At 41.6% G+C, this 20,433-nt stretch overlaps 1 protein-coding gene across 2 annotated transcripts in view; it reads right to left on the minus strand.

The window, feature by feature from the left end:
* Positions 1–1,824: 1,824 nt before the first annotated feature.
* gapvd1 (GTPase activating protein and VPS9 domains 1) overlaps positions 1,825–20,433 on the minus strand; it is a 30,240-nt gene continuing 11,631 nt past the window's right edge. Inside the window, exons 5-28 of one of the 2 annotated variants that reach the window (XM_026186779.2) lie at positions 20,288–20,371; positions 20,043–20,177; positions 18,673–18,865; positions 18,045–18,125; positions 15,123–15,280; positions 14,721–14,847; positions 14,312–14,437; positions 14,023–14,196; positions 11,457–11,594; positions 10,096–10,230; positions 9,350–9,469; positions 8,650–8,727; positions 7,540–7,886; positions 7,356–7,443; positions 5,867–5,935; positions 5,637–5,765; positions 5,406–5,532; positions 5,182–5,294; positions 4,404–4,563; positions 4,076–4,263; positions 3,618–3,831; positions 3,004–3,076; positions 2,694–2,891; positions 1,825–2,376 (exon numbers count right to left, since the gene is read on the minus strand). In XM_026186779.2, coding sequence (XP_026042564.1) covers positions 2,236–2,376; positions 2,694–2,891; positions 3,004–3,076; positions 3,618–3,831; positions 4,076–4,263; positions 4,404–4,563; positions 5,182–5,294; positions 5,406–5,532; positions 5,637–5,765; positions 5,867–5,935; positions 7,356–7,443; positions 7,540–7,886; positions 8,650–8,727; positions 9,350–9,469; positions 10,096–10,230; positions 11,457–11,594; positions 14,023–14,196; positions 14,312–14,437; positions 14,721–14,847; positions 15,123–15,280; positions 18,045–18,125; positions 18,673–18,865; positions 20,043–20,177; positions 20,288–20,371 — 3,396 coding nt within the window. In that variant the 3' untranslated portion in view covers positions 1,825–2,235. The remainder of the gene's footprint in view (positions 2,377–2,693; positions 2,892–3,003; positions 3,077–3,617; positions 3,832–4,075; positions 4,264–4,403; positions 4,564–5,181; positions 5,295–5,405; positions 5,533–5,636; positions 5,766–5,866; positions 5,936–7,355; positions 7,444–7,539; positions 7,887–8,649; positions 8,728–9,349; positions 9,470–10,095; positions 10,231–11,456; positions 11,595–14,022; positions 14,197–14,311; positions 14,438–14,720; positions 14,848–15,122; positions 15,281–18,044; positions 18,126–18,672; positions 18,866–20,042; positions 20,178–20,287; positions 20,372–20,433) is intronic. The other variant, XM_026186780.2, reaches the window with a different exon arrangement.

Below are 20,433 nucleotides of genomic sequence, written 5' to 3' on the forward strand. Positions count from 1 at the left end.
TTTTAAAATCTAAATATGGTTACTTTAGATGACTACAAGCCCCCTCCCCCCCCAAAAAAAATGCACCGTTCCCTCTCAAATTTTCCAGGAAAATACATCCGTTTTGTGCAAAATAAACCACTGAGTTCAGATATGCAAGTATCACGGGCACAGAAACTTTGCATCCTCTTGCAGGTTCAATTACTGGCCTGTGGCAAATACTGATCCTATTCTAACAGTTTACAATGATTGACAGTGTACAGACCATTCAATGACTTCATGCAAGAGGAGGCAGAGGGTCAACCAATCGCACAGGCGTCTCACACGCTCACTAGACAAATAAAGAAAAGAGAGGAAAAGAAAAGGAAACACTCACGTACTACACCAACCACTTCAGTATAAACTGCAAGTCAGTAACAATAGTGTTGATTATTTACTCTTCTATACTACTGTGTATTGTGCTGTCAGGTCATTTCCCGTGAAAACTAACAGGTTATTTAAAACTATAATACATGTAGCACGCCTGTATACAAAAATGAAGCAGAGGATTTCAAGAGAAAAGGAGTTTTAGTCATTTCTTGAGAATTAAAGACATGCTTGTTCTATAATTGGAAAGATACAATGACACTGGGATATCACAGCACACCAAATTGGGAAAAGAAAAAGAAAAAGAGGGGGGGATAAGTGCACATAAACAGGAGTCCCTTTGTTGAACTAATGAGGAGGTAGAGAGCCAATATCCAATTGTTCACTAGTCTGCCCATGTGGACACATGTGGCATCTCAGGTATAAGATTAGAAACTAAAATGTCTTTGTTCACTAACAAAGGCTTGTCTTAATTAAGGGTGACGCGACCACAACAAGCATCACAGCAGGTCAATATCCAACTTTTCCTTCATTCCTTTCCCTGTTTGCAACCATTTCCAACTACTGCACACACAAAAAAAAAAAAAAAAGATCCAGTACTCTGGTGTCAACCAATGCAGGACAGTTACTGTGTACAGACAGATATCAGGCTCATTGGTTTCAACTTTGAGGTAGGATCTAGAATTCCGAAATGGGGATATCGTTAAAGGGACCGAGACGCAACAGTCGGTAATGTTATGATGCCAGCAGTGAGGGCTGGACAAAAATGTCTCAATGAGACATGGTTGGCCCGTTGGAGTAGTGTGTGTGTGTCTTGGTTTTTGTGTGCACGTATGCACTTAAGGGTGGGGATTGTTCTTATGTTGGGTTATATATTAGAGAAAAAAAAGTAACTACCTGTACAGCGTGCCCCACATCAAAGGCACTATTTTCCTTTTTTTTTTTTTAAAAAAAAATGCCACCAAAGCTCTGTGCATGAGCTCACCCTGTCTTTGTTAATCACCCAGCATCCTCACCTAAGGGCTACTCACTGCTAAGGTGCCTTTCCGAACTCAAGCATTATTTTTTAGCAAGTCTACAGTAACATCGCTTGCCTCTGACATCTTGAATTGGCATGATATGCATTTTCATTGTTAAAAACTAGATTAACAAAGCATTAAACAGAATGACAGAAATAAATACATTTTATCTCATATAAATATGTGGGCCCTTACGTCCAAATCGATGCACATTGGGGTAAACAGTTCATGATATAAGCTGCCCTATTAGTTTTTTTTGATACTGTAACCTTGGGAGTAGTACGGTTAATTGTGAACTGATCTCAGTGTTTATGAGTCACTAAATCCCACCGGTAACTATCATTCACTGTAAATTCCTGTGTCACAATGGGTTTAGTGAACATTATACTGTAATTTAATTGGAAGCCTTTCCCTTTCACCCCGGGGAGGGGAAAAAAAAAAATTGATCACATCAAGGAAGTCTGGTCCCTTTATACAGGATAATGTTGATTTAATGTCATATTGTAATTATGTATATATAAAATGCCTAATACAGACCCCAAAAGGAAACCTGACTGAAAAGACAAGAAGATAAAAGGAAAAATTCAAATCAGGTTCAAAGTTAATATGTTACCAATTTTTCCCATAGGCCTTTTTTTTGTTTGTTTGTTTTTTTCCCCACTACGGCTCAAACCCTGGATTTGTTCACATACGTACAGTAATATATATTTTGTAATCTCTCAACGTCTCTGGCTATGTACAAGCTATACAAATACAGAGCAGGCTGAGGGCCAGGTTTTATAAGCTGTGCAGAGGGAGCAGTTGGTTGGGAAGTCTCCCAGTCTCCCGGCTCCTTCCCCCGCAGTCTGCCCATACAGGTGGCTGTTCTGCTTCACTTGCGATCGTCGATGGTCTTAATGAATTCCACCGCCGCGGTGAACTGCATCCACCAATAGCACTCCTCCCCACTCAGCCGGCTGGCGTAGAAATTATTGATGTACTGAACGGTGGACAGCAGGCAGGGCGGGTTTGCCTGGAGGGGAGGAGACGTGGGGATGGGCTCGCATTAGCCACTCAACGAAGCTCATGCAGCATCATATTTATTTATTTTTATATATATTTATTTATTTATTTTTTTTTTTTTTTTTTTTTTTACATATTTACATATAAAAATATACACAGCTTAGCAGCGGCGTTATGGTGTTTTGCCACAGCATTCATTTTTATGAGAAGTTTTTATGATGGTGATTTTTTAATTTTAAAAGTCAACAAGTCATCTAAATTCTTACAATTAAAGTTGAAGAAATTACATTGTGGTAATAAAAAGGGAAGAATAAAGAACAGACTCACCCTAATAAGGACGAAGACGAGCACGGGAACAAAGTCGTCTGCTCCAGGGACAGAATCCTCGTTGGCCAGACTGAGGAGATTCATGATGGTGGAACACATCCGCAGTATACACTGGACTTTATCTCGTGGCGTCTTGTATGCATTGATGCTCTTAATCTCGGACTGTGCAGAAGGCCAGGGAGCTTCCTTCAGGTAAACCTACAACCAGGAAGTTTTTCAAAATCATCAGCTTTTAAAGTACCAGTACCTCTAAAGTATCTCCCTTCTTTGGTAACTGAGAATATGTTAAAAAATAGATATATATTTATACCTCTGGGATCTGAAGAGCTTTATGATTTGCTGTCACAACTTTTGAGAGTCGCTGGATATGTTCATGGAAAAGCCTGTGTGTGTGTGGAGGGGGGGGGGAGAGAGAGAGAGAAAGACACCTGGGTTTAAGACAACAGTGAGAGAACGCAATCTGTCCAACAATAACACACATCAACTTACTTTCACAGCAACAACTGTTTACAAAGTGCTTTGACAGATGAGCAAAAGCAGGATACTAATAAGGTAAATCGAAACAGAAAGCCAGACTTGAATTAAATGTAGTCACGTAATACAACGGAGTTGACCTACAAAACTTGCTTTCATGGATTCCACCAACATATATGAATGCAATCTGTTTATACATGCAATGTTCATACAAGTAAATGGGGGATATTTACTTAAATTTTGAAATTAGTCACAGGATCCTTACAGGGCATTTTTACACCGAGCCAAAAGCCCTTTAGTGAACTTGTATAAAGGCCAAGATATAAAAGTTCTGCTATCTCTAGAGTTTCAGTTTTAAATCCTCCTAACAGTTAAAAAAAAAGAAAAAAAAAAAGAAAAGAAATCCAATACTGCCTAGTGAAGCACTTTGCTTGGCAGTGTGCTACTCACTGGTCTCTGAGAATATCTCCATCCTGATTGGGGTAGAAGGCCAGTTTAAAGATGCGGTTCATAACACTGCGTTCGATAGCCATCTGGGCATCCTGCAGCTGGTCCTCGCTTGCATACTGCCAAATGGCATCACGGGCCATGGCGCCGTACAAGTAGCGCAGAAAATCCTCCACTGCTGCTGTCTTGTCGTCGGCTGCTGTGCACCCCTGGAACGCTGGAGAGAGAAAGTGATTTAAGCCTCGCATCTTCAATAAATGACATTAGTATCTGTAACCGTCGTGCTGCGCTCGAGTTTGTGGACAGACTGCAGGCACTTCAAATACTTGGAAAAAAATTAAAATATTCTACTAACAACAATGGTAAAGTATTTAGTAATGTCACACTAGCAGGAATCTCTAATGTGGAGGACTAAGCAAAGAAAGAATTCAGTTCAACTAAATGTGAAAACATTGAAATACCTTTAATGAAATCGAGCATCTTAGACTCCATATGCTCGAGGAGAAGTCGAACACAGACTGTGGTGAAGTAGCGGTTTGCCACCTCCTTGTCTCTTAGCACCCTCTGGAGGAGCCTCTCCAAATGGGCCTGAGAGGTCTGCAGGCCCTGACGACACCTGGTTAGATAGGCTATGTACGGTGCCCGCTTTCTATAGGAAACAAAGAGAAACACAGGCATTTTATCATTTTCACTGTAGCTCTGCGTTTCATTACATTAAAAAAAAAAAAAAAAAAAAAAACTAATTAAAACACACAAATAAGGGTGACTTTCCAAACCCTCCAGATTTACCTGTAATCTTCTGCAATGGCAGCGAGCAGCTTCCTGCAGGTGCGCGCGTCAAAGCGGCTGACGCACCGAGTGGTCTCCTGGATCTGGGCCATCAGGTTCTTATCCTGAAGGTTGATGGCTTCTGCTAACTGGATCTTCAAGAAGCAGACAATCTCGTTTTCTGAAAACAAGAGACAGCAGTGTGCATTGGACAACAGTGAGATATAATGTCAATGAAAGCCCCAAAGAACGAGTAACATTAAAGTTTATAAATGTATTAAACATTTGATATCAGGTTTTGGTAGAACATCCTTTCCTTGCATTTACTTAGTGACGTGTTAGAACACTTGCCTATTTTCGATTAAACTGAGATTATTTTATATGGCCACACGCGTATGACCATATTTCACTGAACTTTTCAACATCCCCCATATTTCAACCTTGCCCCAAACCTTCAGAAGGTGAAGTTGGCACAGATTTGGTGTCTTGCTTAAGGACAATCTGAGCAGGATGGATGGTTGCCAACATTAAGGGCATGTGCCTCGCTCCCAATGGAAGTGTGTGACAAAGATACCTACACTGTAGAAACTTTTGGTGCTGCTCTAAATTAGTACACTCTAATTTCTTGTTAAACAAATTTTAAATGAATTCCACCTCATAATCCGTTTGTTTGTTTTTTTAAGTACTCAGTAGAAATATTCATACAAATCCAGCATGGCAGCATGTTCAGTTTAGTAAAATAAAAATCAAATGAAATGAAACCAGATAGATTAACTATTGGGTGTTCAAGCACCTTTACCTTCAGGATCCATGTGATCAGGCAGCCCATTTCGAGTAGTTGCAGGAGCCATGATAGGCAGAGCCACTGAGTCTGCAGAACACAAAGCCAACCTCAACTTCTTCTTTGCATCACTGTGGGGGGAAAAAAAAAAAAAATCAATTGAGCCCTATCTATGAATCATCTGCATCAAGAAAATTTAAGTGTCAGTGTCAAAAGAGCTTGGCTATGTGCTGGATTATGACCTGAAAGAGAACTTTGTTTCGTGCTGTTGTGCCGTCTGGCTGGCTGAGTCTGGGAGATCATCTGCAGAAATGTTCTGCAAAGTGTCTTCTCTCTGAGCGTCATGCACATTGTCCTCAACACAAAGATCTGTTAAAGTAAAGAAAGCATAAATATATATTAATGTATTATGTCTCCTGCAGGTCTACCTCTCGTGCATGCATGGTGTTTTGATTTTTTTTCTCTGCTCTGACCTCCTGCACCATCATAGGAGGCTCCGGCTGTGGCTCCATCACTCGGGCTGGTCCTTTTAATGTTCCTGTATTTGTCCAGGATGTCCTCAGCTGCCTGGGCTTGAGTGCTCGATCTGAGCAACGGGTCATCTGTGAGGGTGAAAGAGGAAAAAAGAAGCTTGAATTCAAATTAAACTCACAGTGGTGGATCTCTGCTTAGCAATCAAGACTGAAAACAAACCATGACTGACCTTGCGGGATATTGTGGACAACTTCATCTTTCTCTTGTTTGTCCCTTTTCCTAAATGCTGCAATTGGAGCTGTGGGGCAGAAACGTGTGATTAACTAAAACAGAGTGGCAATCCATTCACCTGGTCACAAATCGCCTGTTGACAGCCACTTTTGTTAAGTCTTTGGTGTTTTTGTATGGGAGATGAAAAATCTTAGTGTGTAATGCATGGCATCTACAAAGTATTAGACCAGTGAATGCTTTTAAAAAGAAAAAGCAAACATTTTGATGGTAATTCGACCTTTGGCTTAAAGCAGAATATCCCAAAGACATACTGTAACTAATTATAAAAGAGGTAGTGTATATGGATGTGCATAACCCTACTGACGCTTATTCTATTGACATAAAGGCACCAACACAGCAGAGTTACAGATGCTAAAATTTGATGACACACACACAGGAGAACTTGGATGAAATATCTACATTCATATTCTGTTTTCGCCAGGGAGTAAAAAATGAGTGAATGAATGAATAAAAAAAAAAAAACATAGCGAAACACAGAAAATCGGGTGTCGATGAGAAACGCGACTGTGGGAACTCAGGCTACACCGTGTCACATCACAGCTCTACAGTTCTAAGGCAGCACAAAGCAGCAAGGCACGCAGCCGCTGGCTCCAGCAGTAAAGCTAGCTCGATGATGACAGCATGGAAGCGTTACCTGGGACTTCACTCTCAGCCGTCCAATACAGCACTGTGAGGAACACAACAGACAGGGTTGGCCTTTCAAGCACAGGCTGCTGCTCTGCGGGACGACTGAATCACCATGCAGAGCAGCAGGACAAACACAATGGCGTTTACACAGGTGGCGGTTTAGACGTCAAAGCCCTTGACTTTTTCCAGTCCTGCATTTTATGAATATCAATCCAATGTTTACTTTAGAAGTACCATTATCTTAAAGAGTAATAAGCACTAATTCTGTGAAGGCACAGCTCATTATTTCCCAGACAGATGTATGAGAGATGGTTGTTGAGTAGAACTCCAACAAGAGATGTGTCATCTATCAGCGCTGATGACAGAGAGGTCTATCTAATGACCATTAGCCGCTGGCTGACAGCACTGCTGGGAGGGCTACAGCCATACAATCTACACAGCTAAAGCTCCTCTGATGACTGATTAGCTTTGAAAAGTCTATATAAATCTGCAGCTAGTGAGACCTGAGAGAAAAAGGACTGGACACGTCTCTAGAGCAACTTCAAACAACAAGAAACATCATTTTCCAACTGGAACATCAGCAATGGAGTGGACAACATGGATCATCAGTCTCTTTCTCACTTTATAAATTGCTTTTTGCTCTGCTCTTTAAAGTGTGATATTTCCTGTCCGTTGTGATTAAGAGAATGTTTTCTTCCCCCCCCCAACCACAAAACATATAAAAGGCACACTGCAATCACACTGATCACAAGTTCATTTCTCGGCACAGGGAAAGACTTGCAAGTAACCCGTTTCCTTACCTTTGGGAATGGCTGGCACAAAACGTTTCTTCCACCACGGCCTGTTGCGATCAGATTTCTCATCGTCGCTGTCTTTTCTGTCCTCAACCTTTAAATGTAAATTAGCACATTATAATCAAACATTAGCAGGTGGTTTATTGAAAGCCGACTATGAAAGCAGCCCAACTACACAACAGCTCGTTACCTCTCCTTTCAGGGAGTCCTTGCTGGGGGATGAGGATGGACCCAAGGCGAAAGCCCCGGCAGGGTCGCGCTCTTCGACTGCTACCCGCCGGTTAAGGCCGGGGTCACTCGTGGGCCGGCGACCTGGGCACACGATGTCAGAGCTGCGGCTGCGGACCAGCCTGTCAGGGAACGAGTGGCGCTGCTTGGTGTGTTCCAGCTCGGACTGGGCCAAGCAGTGGGGTGTGAAAAGAGAGTGGCGAGTCTCCTGCCCCAGGGCACTGGCTTCAGGGATGGGAGGATCGGGAGGGGGGTGAGGGGGCCTGGCATAGTGCACTTTTGGCCTCACTATTGTTCCCGTGGAGGAGCCTGAGGTAATAAGGCAAGGGAGAAAAAAAAAAAAGCACTGAGAAAATATTCAAGAAGCCCTAGTTTTGATTATATTATCTTTGAGCTTTAAGTTACCCACTTAACAGCTTACTGCACTCTTTTCTTTCCCTCCAAGTGCATTTGTGGATCTTTATTTATAGCCCTAAATATACTAATAAAACTCAAATCAATTTATGAGGGCAAAAATTGCTGCTCTGTACCATAAAAGCTCACCTGCTTCTAAAGAGCAGTCCCTAAACATAACATTCACGAGAAACAAAAATGTGGGGGGACTGCTAAAGAGAGATGTAGGTGGGAGATGAGCCCTAGGTGTAGGCCACCTGTTCCAAGGGTAGACGCTCTCCTGAAAAGCTTCCAATGGCAGCCTCGTGCCATGAGCACAGTGGGACAAGGGGACAGTGCCAAAGAGCCTGGGGTGAGGTCTCTCAACCTGTCATCCCTTCACCTTGCCCCACAGACACACACACGCACACACACACTTCTCTCAAACATTTCCACCTGCACTACAAACAAAATGCACAGAAGCCAGAACAAAGACTGCTGAGAATAATTTGAGATTCTAAATGATGCCAATGAAGAGATATTTCACTTGCACTTACAGTAATATGTCCAGTAATTGGGGGTTGGAGTAAATTTTGCACAGCTCAAGCTGTTCTGCGATTCCATGACATTATAGCAGGGATTTAATGATACTCATTTTTAGCTCTCATTGGCTGTAGAGCATTCTGGGAGTGCAAATTACCTTCGGCGGTGGAAAGGGGATCAAACATGGCCAGCAAGGAATCAACCTGTGATGGTGGAGATGTCAGATGGTGTGCTCCTGAAAAGAAAAAAAACAACAAAGATATAGAAGACTATTCATTACAGAGCCGCTGAAATTACAATGCACACCAATATTCATTTTTTAAATAGGCCAATTTAATCTCAAGTGGGCCAGCCCAGTACGTCCAATGCCTCCATATTTCAAAAAAGTAAGTGAAATTGGAGCAATATGTCAGCAGTCTACTGCCATCTTACTTCAGTGTGGTATGGCAGGCTACAGGCCGTGACCCAGCCTCTGGCTCGGATGGAATTGTTAGTTTTATCTCCACTCAACATATCCTAAATGACCTGCAACAAAATGTTCCTGATGTGATAAGGTGAAAATATTAGGGCGCTCCTCTCTGCACTTTCACATGTTGCAAAGCTACAGAGCGGGTTGTATTGGTTGGGCCAGTATATTATGAAGTGCTGGTTTATTCTGTACCGTGGTCTCCAAAGTCGGCCCCCCAGCAAAGAGCATGCAACCCTTCGATATAACCTCAAGTCATATTTATGGTTTTAGGGAGCAAAACTGTGATTTACTTTGGTGACAGCTGTAAAAGTGACAGGGATAGATGGTGACCAGACAGACTCTAGACTGATGGTTTGGCCATCCTAGTGGGGATGTGACACACTCCTACCGTGGCCTGACTCCTCCCCATCTGGACTGGTCACAGAGTCCTTCCCTCCAAAGTCCGAGCTGCACTCTGACCTCAGATCCTCAATCTTGTTGGGGATATCTTCTGACGTTGCACTGATACCTGTGGCACCCCCCACACAAAACAGGTGTTTTGACATTTAGGACAAAAACAACTCAATATCACCTATGAAACAAGGTTTTGGGCAAAACTGCAAGTGCAATGGTTCTAAAACAAAAGAGGATATTTTTCTCTTTAGACTATGCTGTATGGTCTCTCTCAGCCGGGAACCCACTGGGACCTCTAAATTGGTAGCGTAAGCTCCCCGTGGGTTATGGGAAAGACACAGATAAGAGTGATCATCAGACGCATACTATCCATCGGCTGGATCCCGTGGGACGTTTTCCTGTGAGCTGAACCAGGAACGTCACCGCTGGCTTCTTAATCTAGGATACTACTTCATGCACGTCAACATAACACGTGCACCTGAGCCCATGGACAAGGCAATGAACATTAACCTCTGCGTCATACAGAAAAATTCCCTTGGACCCCACTATGCTGGTAAGGACCCTCCTAACAACATGACCACTCTTTCCACACCAGCAAGGAGAGTGTGAATGGTTTTATCTAACCTGAATTTAGCAACGACATTCCAGTAGAGAAACATAACAAAATGAGGCAAAAACAGAATGAGATCTTTCATAGTAAACAGAAGCCAATAAAGTAGATTTAAGACAAGGTGTTTATACCTGAGACGACACTGAGGCCCGGTGTGCTGGGTCTCGAGCTGACTTCTCTGACCTCTGTGTCATCTGAGGTGCTGCCGACCCCAGAGCAGCTCTCCAGCTCCTGCAGACGCTCCTCCTGCTTCAGGTCTGCGGCTTCTGCACATGAAAAAACAGGGGAAAAAATCTCTCTTATGAAAATGGCCACAAGAATCTGAACTTACTCAAGGAAGATTGCTGTGATGATAGTATTTTGCACTACCTTCTTTTGTACACATGGAAAAAGAAAACAACAACAAAAAAAAACAAATAAAGCATACATGATCATGTCTTATAACTGCCAATCCAAACAATAAAGCTAGTATAGCCAATTCTGTGGCTACCCAACGGAGCAGTTGGGTCGAACCCTGAGGCTCCACACTACTAGCGGTACTCATTTGCATGCTCGTTAGTAATAATGTGTTGTTGAAGTGCTCTTCGGAGTGTAGTTTTCTGCTGCCTAGCCATGAAACAAGCGCTCTACTTGAAGCACGCCTCCGATCACGCCATTACAGAGAACAACAGGGGCGGCAAACGTAACCAAAAAAAAAAAAAAAAAAAAAAAAAAAAAAAAGCAATCAAGGCACTCATGCATGTCATTTCTGCACAGCACATATTGAAATGGTGTACTACTTCAATTAACATAAGGCCCAAGCTTTTTGAAGAAACACTGTTAATAAAGCTCTCGACTGATTTTCACAAAACGCTGGTTTTCAATAGAGGGACTCAAGCACGTAATCTCCCATTAACAAAAGGTTTGGTCTAAATGTTCAATTTGCAAGAACGGACTAAATATAATCTGCAACTCGTAATAATGCATTTGCCTTGCAAAGACACCGTAACAATGTTAATGATGCTTTGACTGATTAGTGACACACAAACACACAACAAAATGCACAAACCAGTTTCAGAGCAGTATCGTGCAAGTCGGAGCCAGATAAAGAACTGACACCATGTAAGCTGACTGAGGACAGCTGCTGTCCTTGCGCTTCCCTCCCCACTGCTCAACCACAGGTGCAAACACACCTGGTGGTCCCTCTAAGGAAACCCTAAGCTGCCTTTTACTGGCACTGGCAGATCTGCCCTGAAAGACAAGCAAGTGCATACAAATATGATGACAGATGCACGTGCACATTTTTTGGTATGAATGCAGTGCAACCACACCTGGTGTCCCTTCCCCCCACCCTTCCTTACTATATGGAAGAAACATAAATATACTGCATGCATAAATAAGCACACATGTGAATGCAAACGCACACCTGAGACCTATAAGACAATACTCAATGAGGATGAGTGTGAAAACAAAAGGACACTGGAACAGCAGAATAAACCCTGGCTTCCCCCACCTGAGTCACTAGGCAGGACCTCTACACTCCAGGCCTCGCTTGTGGTCTCTGAGATGGTGGAACCATAGGGGTCCAGCAGAACTGAACCCGTGCCAGGAAGACACAGCAAGCTGCCGAGCATATTTTCCGCAGCTGCCCCTGAGAACAGAGAAAGAGAAAAAGACAAAGAGTTAACCCCTTCGGGAGTGGGAAAGTGTATTTGGCATGATGAATGACTTACTTGTCAGTGCTATTAAGTCGACGAGTTCATGAAATAATTGTATCTATATTCACTCCATGACAGTTCGTTATGGAGAGAAATTTGCCTCAAAAGGGTTGCAGAGGATATGATCGATATGATACAACATGATCCACAAGCATATACTGAGATTTGCAAATGTGTGCAGTGATTTGTGTGTAACTTAAAGCCCAGATGTCCCAGTTTTACACTGGAACTGAACGCAGCTTACATTTGTGGAATTGTGCGAAAATGGTCGCGTTAAATTTGTCTCAAAACCCCACGTCGGCATGCGATGTGACGTGATCTGTGCGTACGAGGCAATTCGTCCACATGTATTAAAGGTTATGTGAGCGAGCGAGAGAGAAGTTGTGTGTAGTTTTAGACATGTGTATGCACAAAAATGCTTATAAAGGTAAAATTATCAGATTCGTGAACGGAACTTAATAAATTGTGTGGAAATGATCAGTATGTATTCAGATCGCTTTATCCTTGTGGATCATATCGTATGCATCTGCAGCGCTTTTGAGGCAAATTTCTCTCCGTCGTTAATGTACTGATTTGATGTGTAAACATTCAATAAAAATAAATAAACAAATCTTCAGGTCTGACTTTCAAACAACAGCAAAAAGGCCAGAGATAAGCAAAAATACTAGATAAACCACTCACTCGCAGAAGGGGGTTCAGAAGCAGTGAGCTTTGCACACAGAGAGGTCACATGCATTCCATGCTGGGACCCACAGGCACCTGCACCACTCTGCCAAAGGTCAGGGGTTAATAGTAATATCTCACCCAGCCCTGGCCTCTGGGGCCATGACTTTGAGCAGTTGATTAAGCCTAGCATTATTCACAACCAAATTACTGCTTTGTCTACACTCCTGCAAACTCCTCAGCACAGCTTCCCCCTCCATCTCCGCTTGAGAAGCCGTGGCTTAACAAGGCGGAAGAATGCAGAGGCGAGGGAAAAGAGCTAGCAGGTGTGAGTGGGAGTGGGCGTCCAAGGCTCATGACCAGAAAGTCAACCTGTGGTAGCTGTGCCCCTGGTACGAAATGCTTCCACTTCGTGGCACACGCGTGGCATGAGCTTACATGCGTGCCAGCACCCAGGCAACAGTGTGTGCTGCTGTTGGCGGGGGCAGGGCTCTCATTGGCAGTGGGAGAGCTCTACCCCGCTGTCCGTGTTTACAGTCTTCAAGGTAGGGGCGCAGAGTACTTGTCTTTCAGGTGGATGATTAAATGAGTGGCACAACAAGAAGTGAAACAATTAGAATTTCTGCCTCATTATCATGGTAATCTTATCAGTGGGATAATGAGGTATTAATGGATATTTAATGTGCATCTCATAACCCAATCCCTTGGAGAAAACACATAAGGAAATCGCTGTAAATTCACTTAATGATGGAAAAGTCCCCCAACGCCATATTCCGAAGAATGAAAAATGGTGGATGCAAATGAGAAGGAACCAAGGTCAATAAGACTGCAGGGACTGAGTGAATGTCAGAGACAGAGAGAAAGAGAGCGAGAGAAATGGGCAGGGGAAGGATGTGAACAGAAAAGACCGAGAGAAAGAAGACAGGAAGATGAGGGGCTGAATAGGAAGAAGACTCAAATATTATCTCCACAGCTGGTTTAAAATTACATTAACCTGATTTTTTTTTCCCAACCCATCTTTCTCTGTCACACTTTTGGCTCAACAAAGTGCAGAAACTGAATCATCCTACGTATTAGCATACTATAATAACACATGTACTTATCAACCACTGTTTTTGTATTAACTTCATCTTCATTTATTTTTTACTTCCTTCTCCCTGCCACGCAAAGAATTAAAGGATAACAGCACAATCAATAAAATCCATGAGTTGGTTGCAGTACAGTGAAAGAATATCATGCTCTATATCAATATCCTATATTTTAATATAGATTCAGGATAAAGGATTATCAACACCAACTATTATTTAGCCGTTTCCATAAATCTGTAAATCTGAAACACAAAAAGATCAAATTCCTTTCCTTTAGTTTAAAAACAGTTCTCACTGGGGACCTATATTTCCACCCTTCAGTATATTTGACTAACAAAATAATTATTTATGGCTCTTACAGACTAAAATGAGCAATATCTTTGCAGAAACTGAACTGACTAAAAGATTTTTTCTATTTGATGCTATTTCACCCAAACCCACAAAGTAATGACATGTCCCTGAATCAACTTCGTAAACAAAGTCCCTGTGGTAAGCAATTCATGACTGGTTCTGATAAAATATTCAGTGATCGCATGGGATCTGTACGCCCGTTCATTTGCCTACTGATCAATGAATGTCTACAAATACGCGACCCAAATCGTCGACCCACCTGCTATTTCTTGTAGCCGATCTTCGTCCATATTGGGGTCAAAGTCACTGCCGAGCACGTCGGTGCTCCAGGTTTCGCTGACCGTCTCGGAGATGTCCCGGTCATCTGTCAGACCCATCATGTCTCTGATTTCAAATTTGCGTAGTTTGTCATCGAGGTTGTCCTGTGTCGTGGCTGAAATAAAGATAAGGTGCTGTCAGACGCTTTGTCTGTTTATAGAGGACTGCTGTATCTAAAATCCTCTAAACCTCTACAACTAAACTATACATTCAGAAACACACATGCATACCCTGTTCATGCTCCAAAAGCTGCAGGGCCTCTACCCCGTTGCTCCCTGACGGGCCAGCTCCCAGCTCAGAAACAGACTCTCCCTCCAGGTCCAGAGATGACACAGAATTAGAACGATTTGAAGGGCCTAAAGTTAAGAATAAATACATACATTTTAGAAAGTGAAGACATGCAAGGTCAACAGGTCACTCAGTCAGCAGTTCAGTAAACTAAAGTACAGCATATTTTAGCCCAGACCACTTATGTTGTTTTGCTACAGTATACATTTTTTTAACCTGGGGAAAAGTGCTTTTCTCCAAATCTAAACATGAAACTCTCATGAAAATCTCTTTCAGAAATCCTTCATATTTTAAAATTTAGAAGGAAAACATAGCTACAACATATGTCACGTCATGGCATTCCAGACTGACCCTCTGAGATTCCTTCCAAGTTGTCACTGCACAGAGAGAAGCGCAATGTTTTGTCTGGTTTTCCATGCAGCTTAGTGTCATCAGCATGGCCATCCACCTGGGCCCCATCAGCCATCTGATTCAAAACCTAGAGGGTAGCATATGCAACAATATTACTTAAGATCAGCTGTAAACTTGGGCTAATACTGCTCTTTTTTCCTAGAGGTATTCTGAGTAAAAGCAGAAGGTCATATTTAGATAAGGGAGTTTGTTTTCTGTGAGATCTGTGGTATCTTGCATAACACTGCAAGAACACAAAAGTAACAGGAAACTGGAAGAAACATTCTCTAGGTAACCATACTTCCCTTTACTGACAGGAAAAAAAATATATTCAACTGAATTTATTGCATCAAGTCACATTACCTCATTCTCTGACATCATCCCAGGGACAGTCTGAGGACCAGTTCCCAATGAAATTACCAGCACCTCCTCTGGTACCAGCTCCTGTAGGGACTCTTGGGAGCTGGCCTCTGCCTCCCCCTCCTGGGCTATGTTGGAACGGCTCCGGCTTCGAGCAGATGCTGGTTGGTGGGTTGAAGGAAACAGGAAAGGGAACTGTGTTATTTTTACCTTTTTTTCCCCTTTTATAGTCACAAATAAGGAATCTGTTTTTAAACAAAAACAACATCAACCAAAGAGCATGTGTGAAAATGAACAGCAGCAGGCAGGAGCTGGAAAGCAGACTCAGAGTTCTATGTAAGCTGAGCTCAGCGTCATAGTCATCTGCAGGTAGCTACACACCCATGTGACATATAAGATTAGTTTATCTCACGTGTGACAGTAATTTGCTACAAAAAACAAGGTTAGTGCTGATTATGTATGAAGTTATCCTTTACAAATCAGAAATATTACTTTAATATATTCAGCAGTTTACTGATTAAGATGTTAAGATACGGACAGATGTGAGTTTTATATGAAGGCTTAGCTCATCATGCCACTCCAAAAAATAAAAATAAAAAATACTGTGGTACTGTTTAATTATGTCGACAGCTCTACTGCTAAGAGAGTGTGGCACAAACTTGTTACACAACAATCTTATTCAGACATGTCGAAGAAAAACATTTCAAGAACTTCCTGAGAGTGTATCTTTTGCTGATGGCTCACATGTTAATAAATGGTGTGTCCGATTATGTGCAAGGGTGTAAATAAATTAAGGAGGTCGTATCTGCCGATAGTGCAAGTTAAAGAATTGCACCATTGAGCCCATAATTTGCTGTTTCACATTACTTTAGAGTTGAAAGCTATTTTATATTTGTACCATTTCTCATTCTGCCACAGGTTCATAACAGAGTGGCGGCAGTATTTTGTAATTAATGTGGCATCGTTCACGTCCCGTTGTTGATCCATGACTTTAGTTCATAGACTCTGTGGCTATTTTTATGTCTTACTATAGTTCAAAATTTTGGTAAGAAGGATGAAGAAAGCCATGCTTTGTGATGTGGCTAACTTGAAACTGGCATGTCGAGATCACATAAGCATGCAGTGTTTCTCGGTGTTATCGTTCATCGTTCTTAAAAGCTTCAGCCTCCAAGACAGGTCTTTGCAAACTGATGGTTGAAGTCATGATGGTTATGTAAATCTTTTATATGCAGATACCGACATTCATTCTCATCAGCATGACTTTGAGAGTCATGAAGATCTGGTTTTTATGGTCTCTACAAGTACAGCAGAGTCTACAACCTGCCTCAAAGGCCACGTTTCACAAGCTGGTATAATAGGTTCGCCGCCGCCTTTTTGTTTATTCAATTAGAGCTACTCTGCTCACACACATCCACCCAAGTTGTTAGACTCATATTGTCCAGTTGGAAAAAAATCGTCCAACTTATTAACATGCAACAATCTCCAAAACTAACAAACTCACTGTTTTAATTTAAAATTACCAACACTGAAACACAGTGCACTATGTATATTCAAATACCAAATTACCTGCTTTTCACGGTTTAAAAATAGCAGGCCGAATGCACTGTAGCACAGAGTAGCACTTGATATACACACGTAAAAAGAAAACGAAGGGTCTAACATATTTTACCTGCTTTTTAGTTTTTAGTAACTATAACGTCATGCATATATTCTTTAGTTCATGCACTGGAAACGAGCACAGGCCTTAAAATAGATTTAAGATGCTACAGTAACTATTGACACCTGATATTCCATCTCAATGGAATTTTCCAAACAACATTAGACACAAATGAAAGATATTAGGCCATATGGCATTCACCCTGGATTGCATTTGTCTTTGCAAAACAAGTGTTTTTATCAATAATTCTCCCATAAAAGCAAAATCAAATTGAAACAGGAGAAACAAATGCTGGCAAAAGTTTCAAGGAGCCAATATAATCAAGCTAAGCCCGAATTAATACAATTAATTTCACCTGTGTGAGAAACCAACTATGGCATCAAAGTATGAGATTATAAGAAGACATTGTAATTAAGGGTGTGCGTGACTAGATAGCTAATCATTACTATTATCATGAGTCAGTACCAGACATACTAGTCGTTTAATTGTTAACAGTTCAACTGATGCTCAATACATTGTGGCCTAAATGTTATGCAGCCATCTTCCACCAGGGGAAGCTGCAATCCTGACATCGTCATAGAGGTCCTCACCACCCGGATAAGAGGAAGAAAATAAATAGATGATTTATTCTTGGTATTTTAGATTTTAACCTTTTTTCAGATGGTTGTCACAAATTATAGAATAATGCATGATAATACGTGATGTGAGGTACCACACTTGAGTCATTGTTGAAGAATGTGATTAAACTCAAATGTCTTTCTTAGACACTTTTTGGCACTGTCCATTAAACGGTCTTCAAATTTAACTTGATATCTGAGTGTTTCTAAGTTATACTGGTCACCATGACCATCCTTAACTGTAATAGTTTCTTCTTTAGCTTAGTCCAGCTGAGGTATAAACCAGAAGGGAAAAAGGTGAAAGATAGATTTTCCCCACTCTACCCGGTAATGAATAGCCATATTCCGCTGATTAAGGAAGCAAAGAAACAGGGGGGGAAGAAAACAAAAATAAAAAACGTATAAAACAAAATGAGTGGAATAACATCTTAGCTCTAATAATCAGCCAAAGCGCTGTGAAGGGCAAAGCAGGCATGTTGAGAGCACAACGACAACAGCAGTGCTAGGTAACAAGTTGTGCGGCAGCGTGGTTTCTGTGCAGCTTGGAGCGTGAACCAACGTCTTATGAGTGTCATCTAACATAAAGCTGAGAGAAGCCACAGATATGAGGGTTAGGTTCTCGTCCACTAACACGACTGACAGGCTACCCACCAAAAGGGGTTACTAATGGAATGTGTGCAGACAGGGTGGTGGTTGTGGGGTCCCAGGATGTTATAGCAGCTAAGTGTTGTCCTGGTCATTCATTGGCAGCACAGGAGGAAAGGAAAAGGACAAGGTAGGGAGTTGGAGACAGAATACAAAGTATCTGAGAATTCAAAGTAGTCCAAGTAGTCAAGATTGAGTAAATAAATGCACAAGTGATTCATTTCTAATTAAGGCGAGTTGCTACAGAATCATTTGTCTTGAAAATGGTAATGAAGGTAATCTATGCATCTTTTCCATCCATTCCAATTAAAATTAGTTCATTTATATTTGGTAATTTAATTGGTTGTCATTTCTCTAATAGAGCCTCAATCCAGGCCATACTAATTATCTTTATAACAAGCTAAGAAGTAGCTCATTAGCTTCTCATAAAATACAGGCTTTCCCTAGCTATCACCGTTCAACTCTAATTGTTTACTTTGCCCCTCATTAGACAAACTCTAGACTTATATCTTCTAGTCCTTGTATCAAATTGTGATGTTTTATCAAGCCAAAGGTTTTTTAAGATCATGTACACCAGTGCATACAGTCTTAATAACCAGAGTCACAGAAGGACAGGTGCTGTGGAGAAAGCTACCTATAGGAAGTCTGTTCTTCTTGTTGGCAGGAGTAGTAGCTGGAGAGAGCTGAGGGGTGTTGGATGGAGTGAGCTCCAGGCTGTTGCTCTTAACAGTCCGAGACTGAGGCACATTGGCCAGCAGGGTCTCCAATGCCATGTGCTCCTCCTCTCTAAGGTGGTCCCCTGCCATCAAGCCTCGAACAAACTCCACCTAGAGTTGCAAGGAAAACAGTCTCGAGTTACCAGGACTTCTTTATAGGTAATATGTAAGACATGGTTTGATCCTTAGCCACAATTACAGGCCATGGAAAAGGACTACACCGTTTTCATGTGTTCGTGGAACGTACTGAGTAATAACTGGAAGTGCAGACTGGAATACGTTACTTAAATTCTGCACTAATGACTTCTTCAGAAGCTACTTTGAGCCAGCTGTCCCAATTAAACAGACAAAATTAGAAGTGCAGAGAGGTGCCCCTCAGTATATATTTAAGTACAGGCATATAAAATCTGATTTTGGACTAAGAATGCACTTCTCCAGATAAGGTTTTTCATAAGACATTCAAGGAAGCAATGATGCACAAAGTTGGAAAAGCCCACAAAAGCATGTTAAGAGCTTCATTAACTCACAGAAAGACAAATTATCTAATAAACAGAGAAACTTAAAAACTGGCACTAAGCTTCTTGATACCACTAAAGCTTGATTTAGATTTCTGCAGGGAAATTTACTTTAGAATTTAAAAGTTACTAATATAAGCTACTCCGTTTCCAGCTTTGAGTAATTGCTCAGCTTTGCTCAAAGAACCAATGTTTGTGTATGAATAGTTTAGATAGATTGTATTTATTTATAAGCCTCCGATCAAGATCAGAGCACATTATATCTATCAAAAATGAAGTCCTCACAGTCCTTAGAACCTGAAGTGTAAGCAGGAAGTAGAATGTAGCATTTTCCAAGATCATCCGATTGATCTTAAAGGCGAATTTGGATTTGTCAAAGTTCTTTGGAAACCTAAACTGGTTCCCAGTGTGGAGTTACACACGGCTTCAGTTCATCTACAAAGTTATTTTTGCAGTGATTGGAGTAAATGACCGCACCTAGCTTTCATACTAAAAGGAATTTGATCTGTTTTATGATCTTGAATAAAAATCCATGTATTAATGCATATCCCATCAAGTCAGACAGAGCTATATGTAGGATACTTAGAACAATTTCTCTAATACATTAATTAGAGCCATCTCATCCTGCTATTGGCTTTCAAGTACCTTCGAGTGGCTCAATAGAGTAGCTAAATTTTCGAAATTTGATAACATACCAACGATTAACCTGCAAGTACTTTGTTTTTGTCAAAACACATAACAGGGACATATACTGTAACTGTAAAACAGCCTACCAGAGAAAGCAGCTGATTATGAGTAACATAGACTGCAGTCCTACTGAGGCCTTCTAGAAGATTCATTGAGGACATGGGTGGGGTTTCAACTGCTCTTCCGCCAATCACCACATCCAGAAAAGCAGCAACACAACTCTGCCAAACAGAGACCCAGAAAACACATCTTAGTACATAAGGCCCCTCATTTTTTAACCCCAAAAACCCAAACAAAAAACACATTACTCTGTTTACAGAAACAGACCTACCTTATCAAACTTGGACAAACTGCTTTTCCGCCTTGGGTCTGCATCATCGTCGGCCATTGCCAACTGCTGCAAAAGTTGCCCCACCTGTATGGCAAAACAAAAACATTGTAAACCCATCCACAACAGAATGGCCGTGTATATGACAT

This window comes from Astatotilapia calliptera, chromosome 12, assembly GCF_964374335.1.
Source record: "Astatotilapia calliptera chromosome 12, fAstCal68.1, whole genome shotgun sequence".
NCBI classification, from domain to species: Eukaryota; Metazoa; Chordata; class Actinopteri; order Cichliformes; family Cichlidae; genus Astatotilapia; species Astatotilapia calliptera.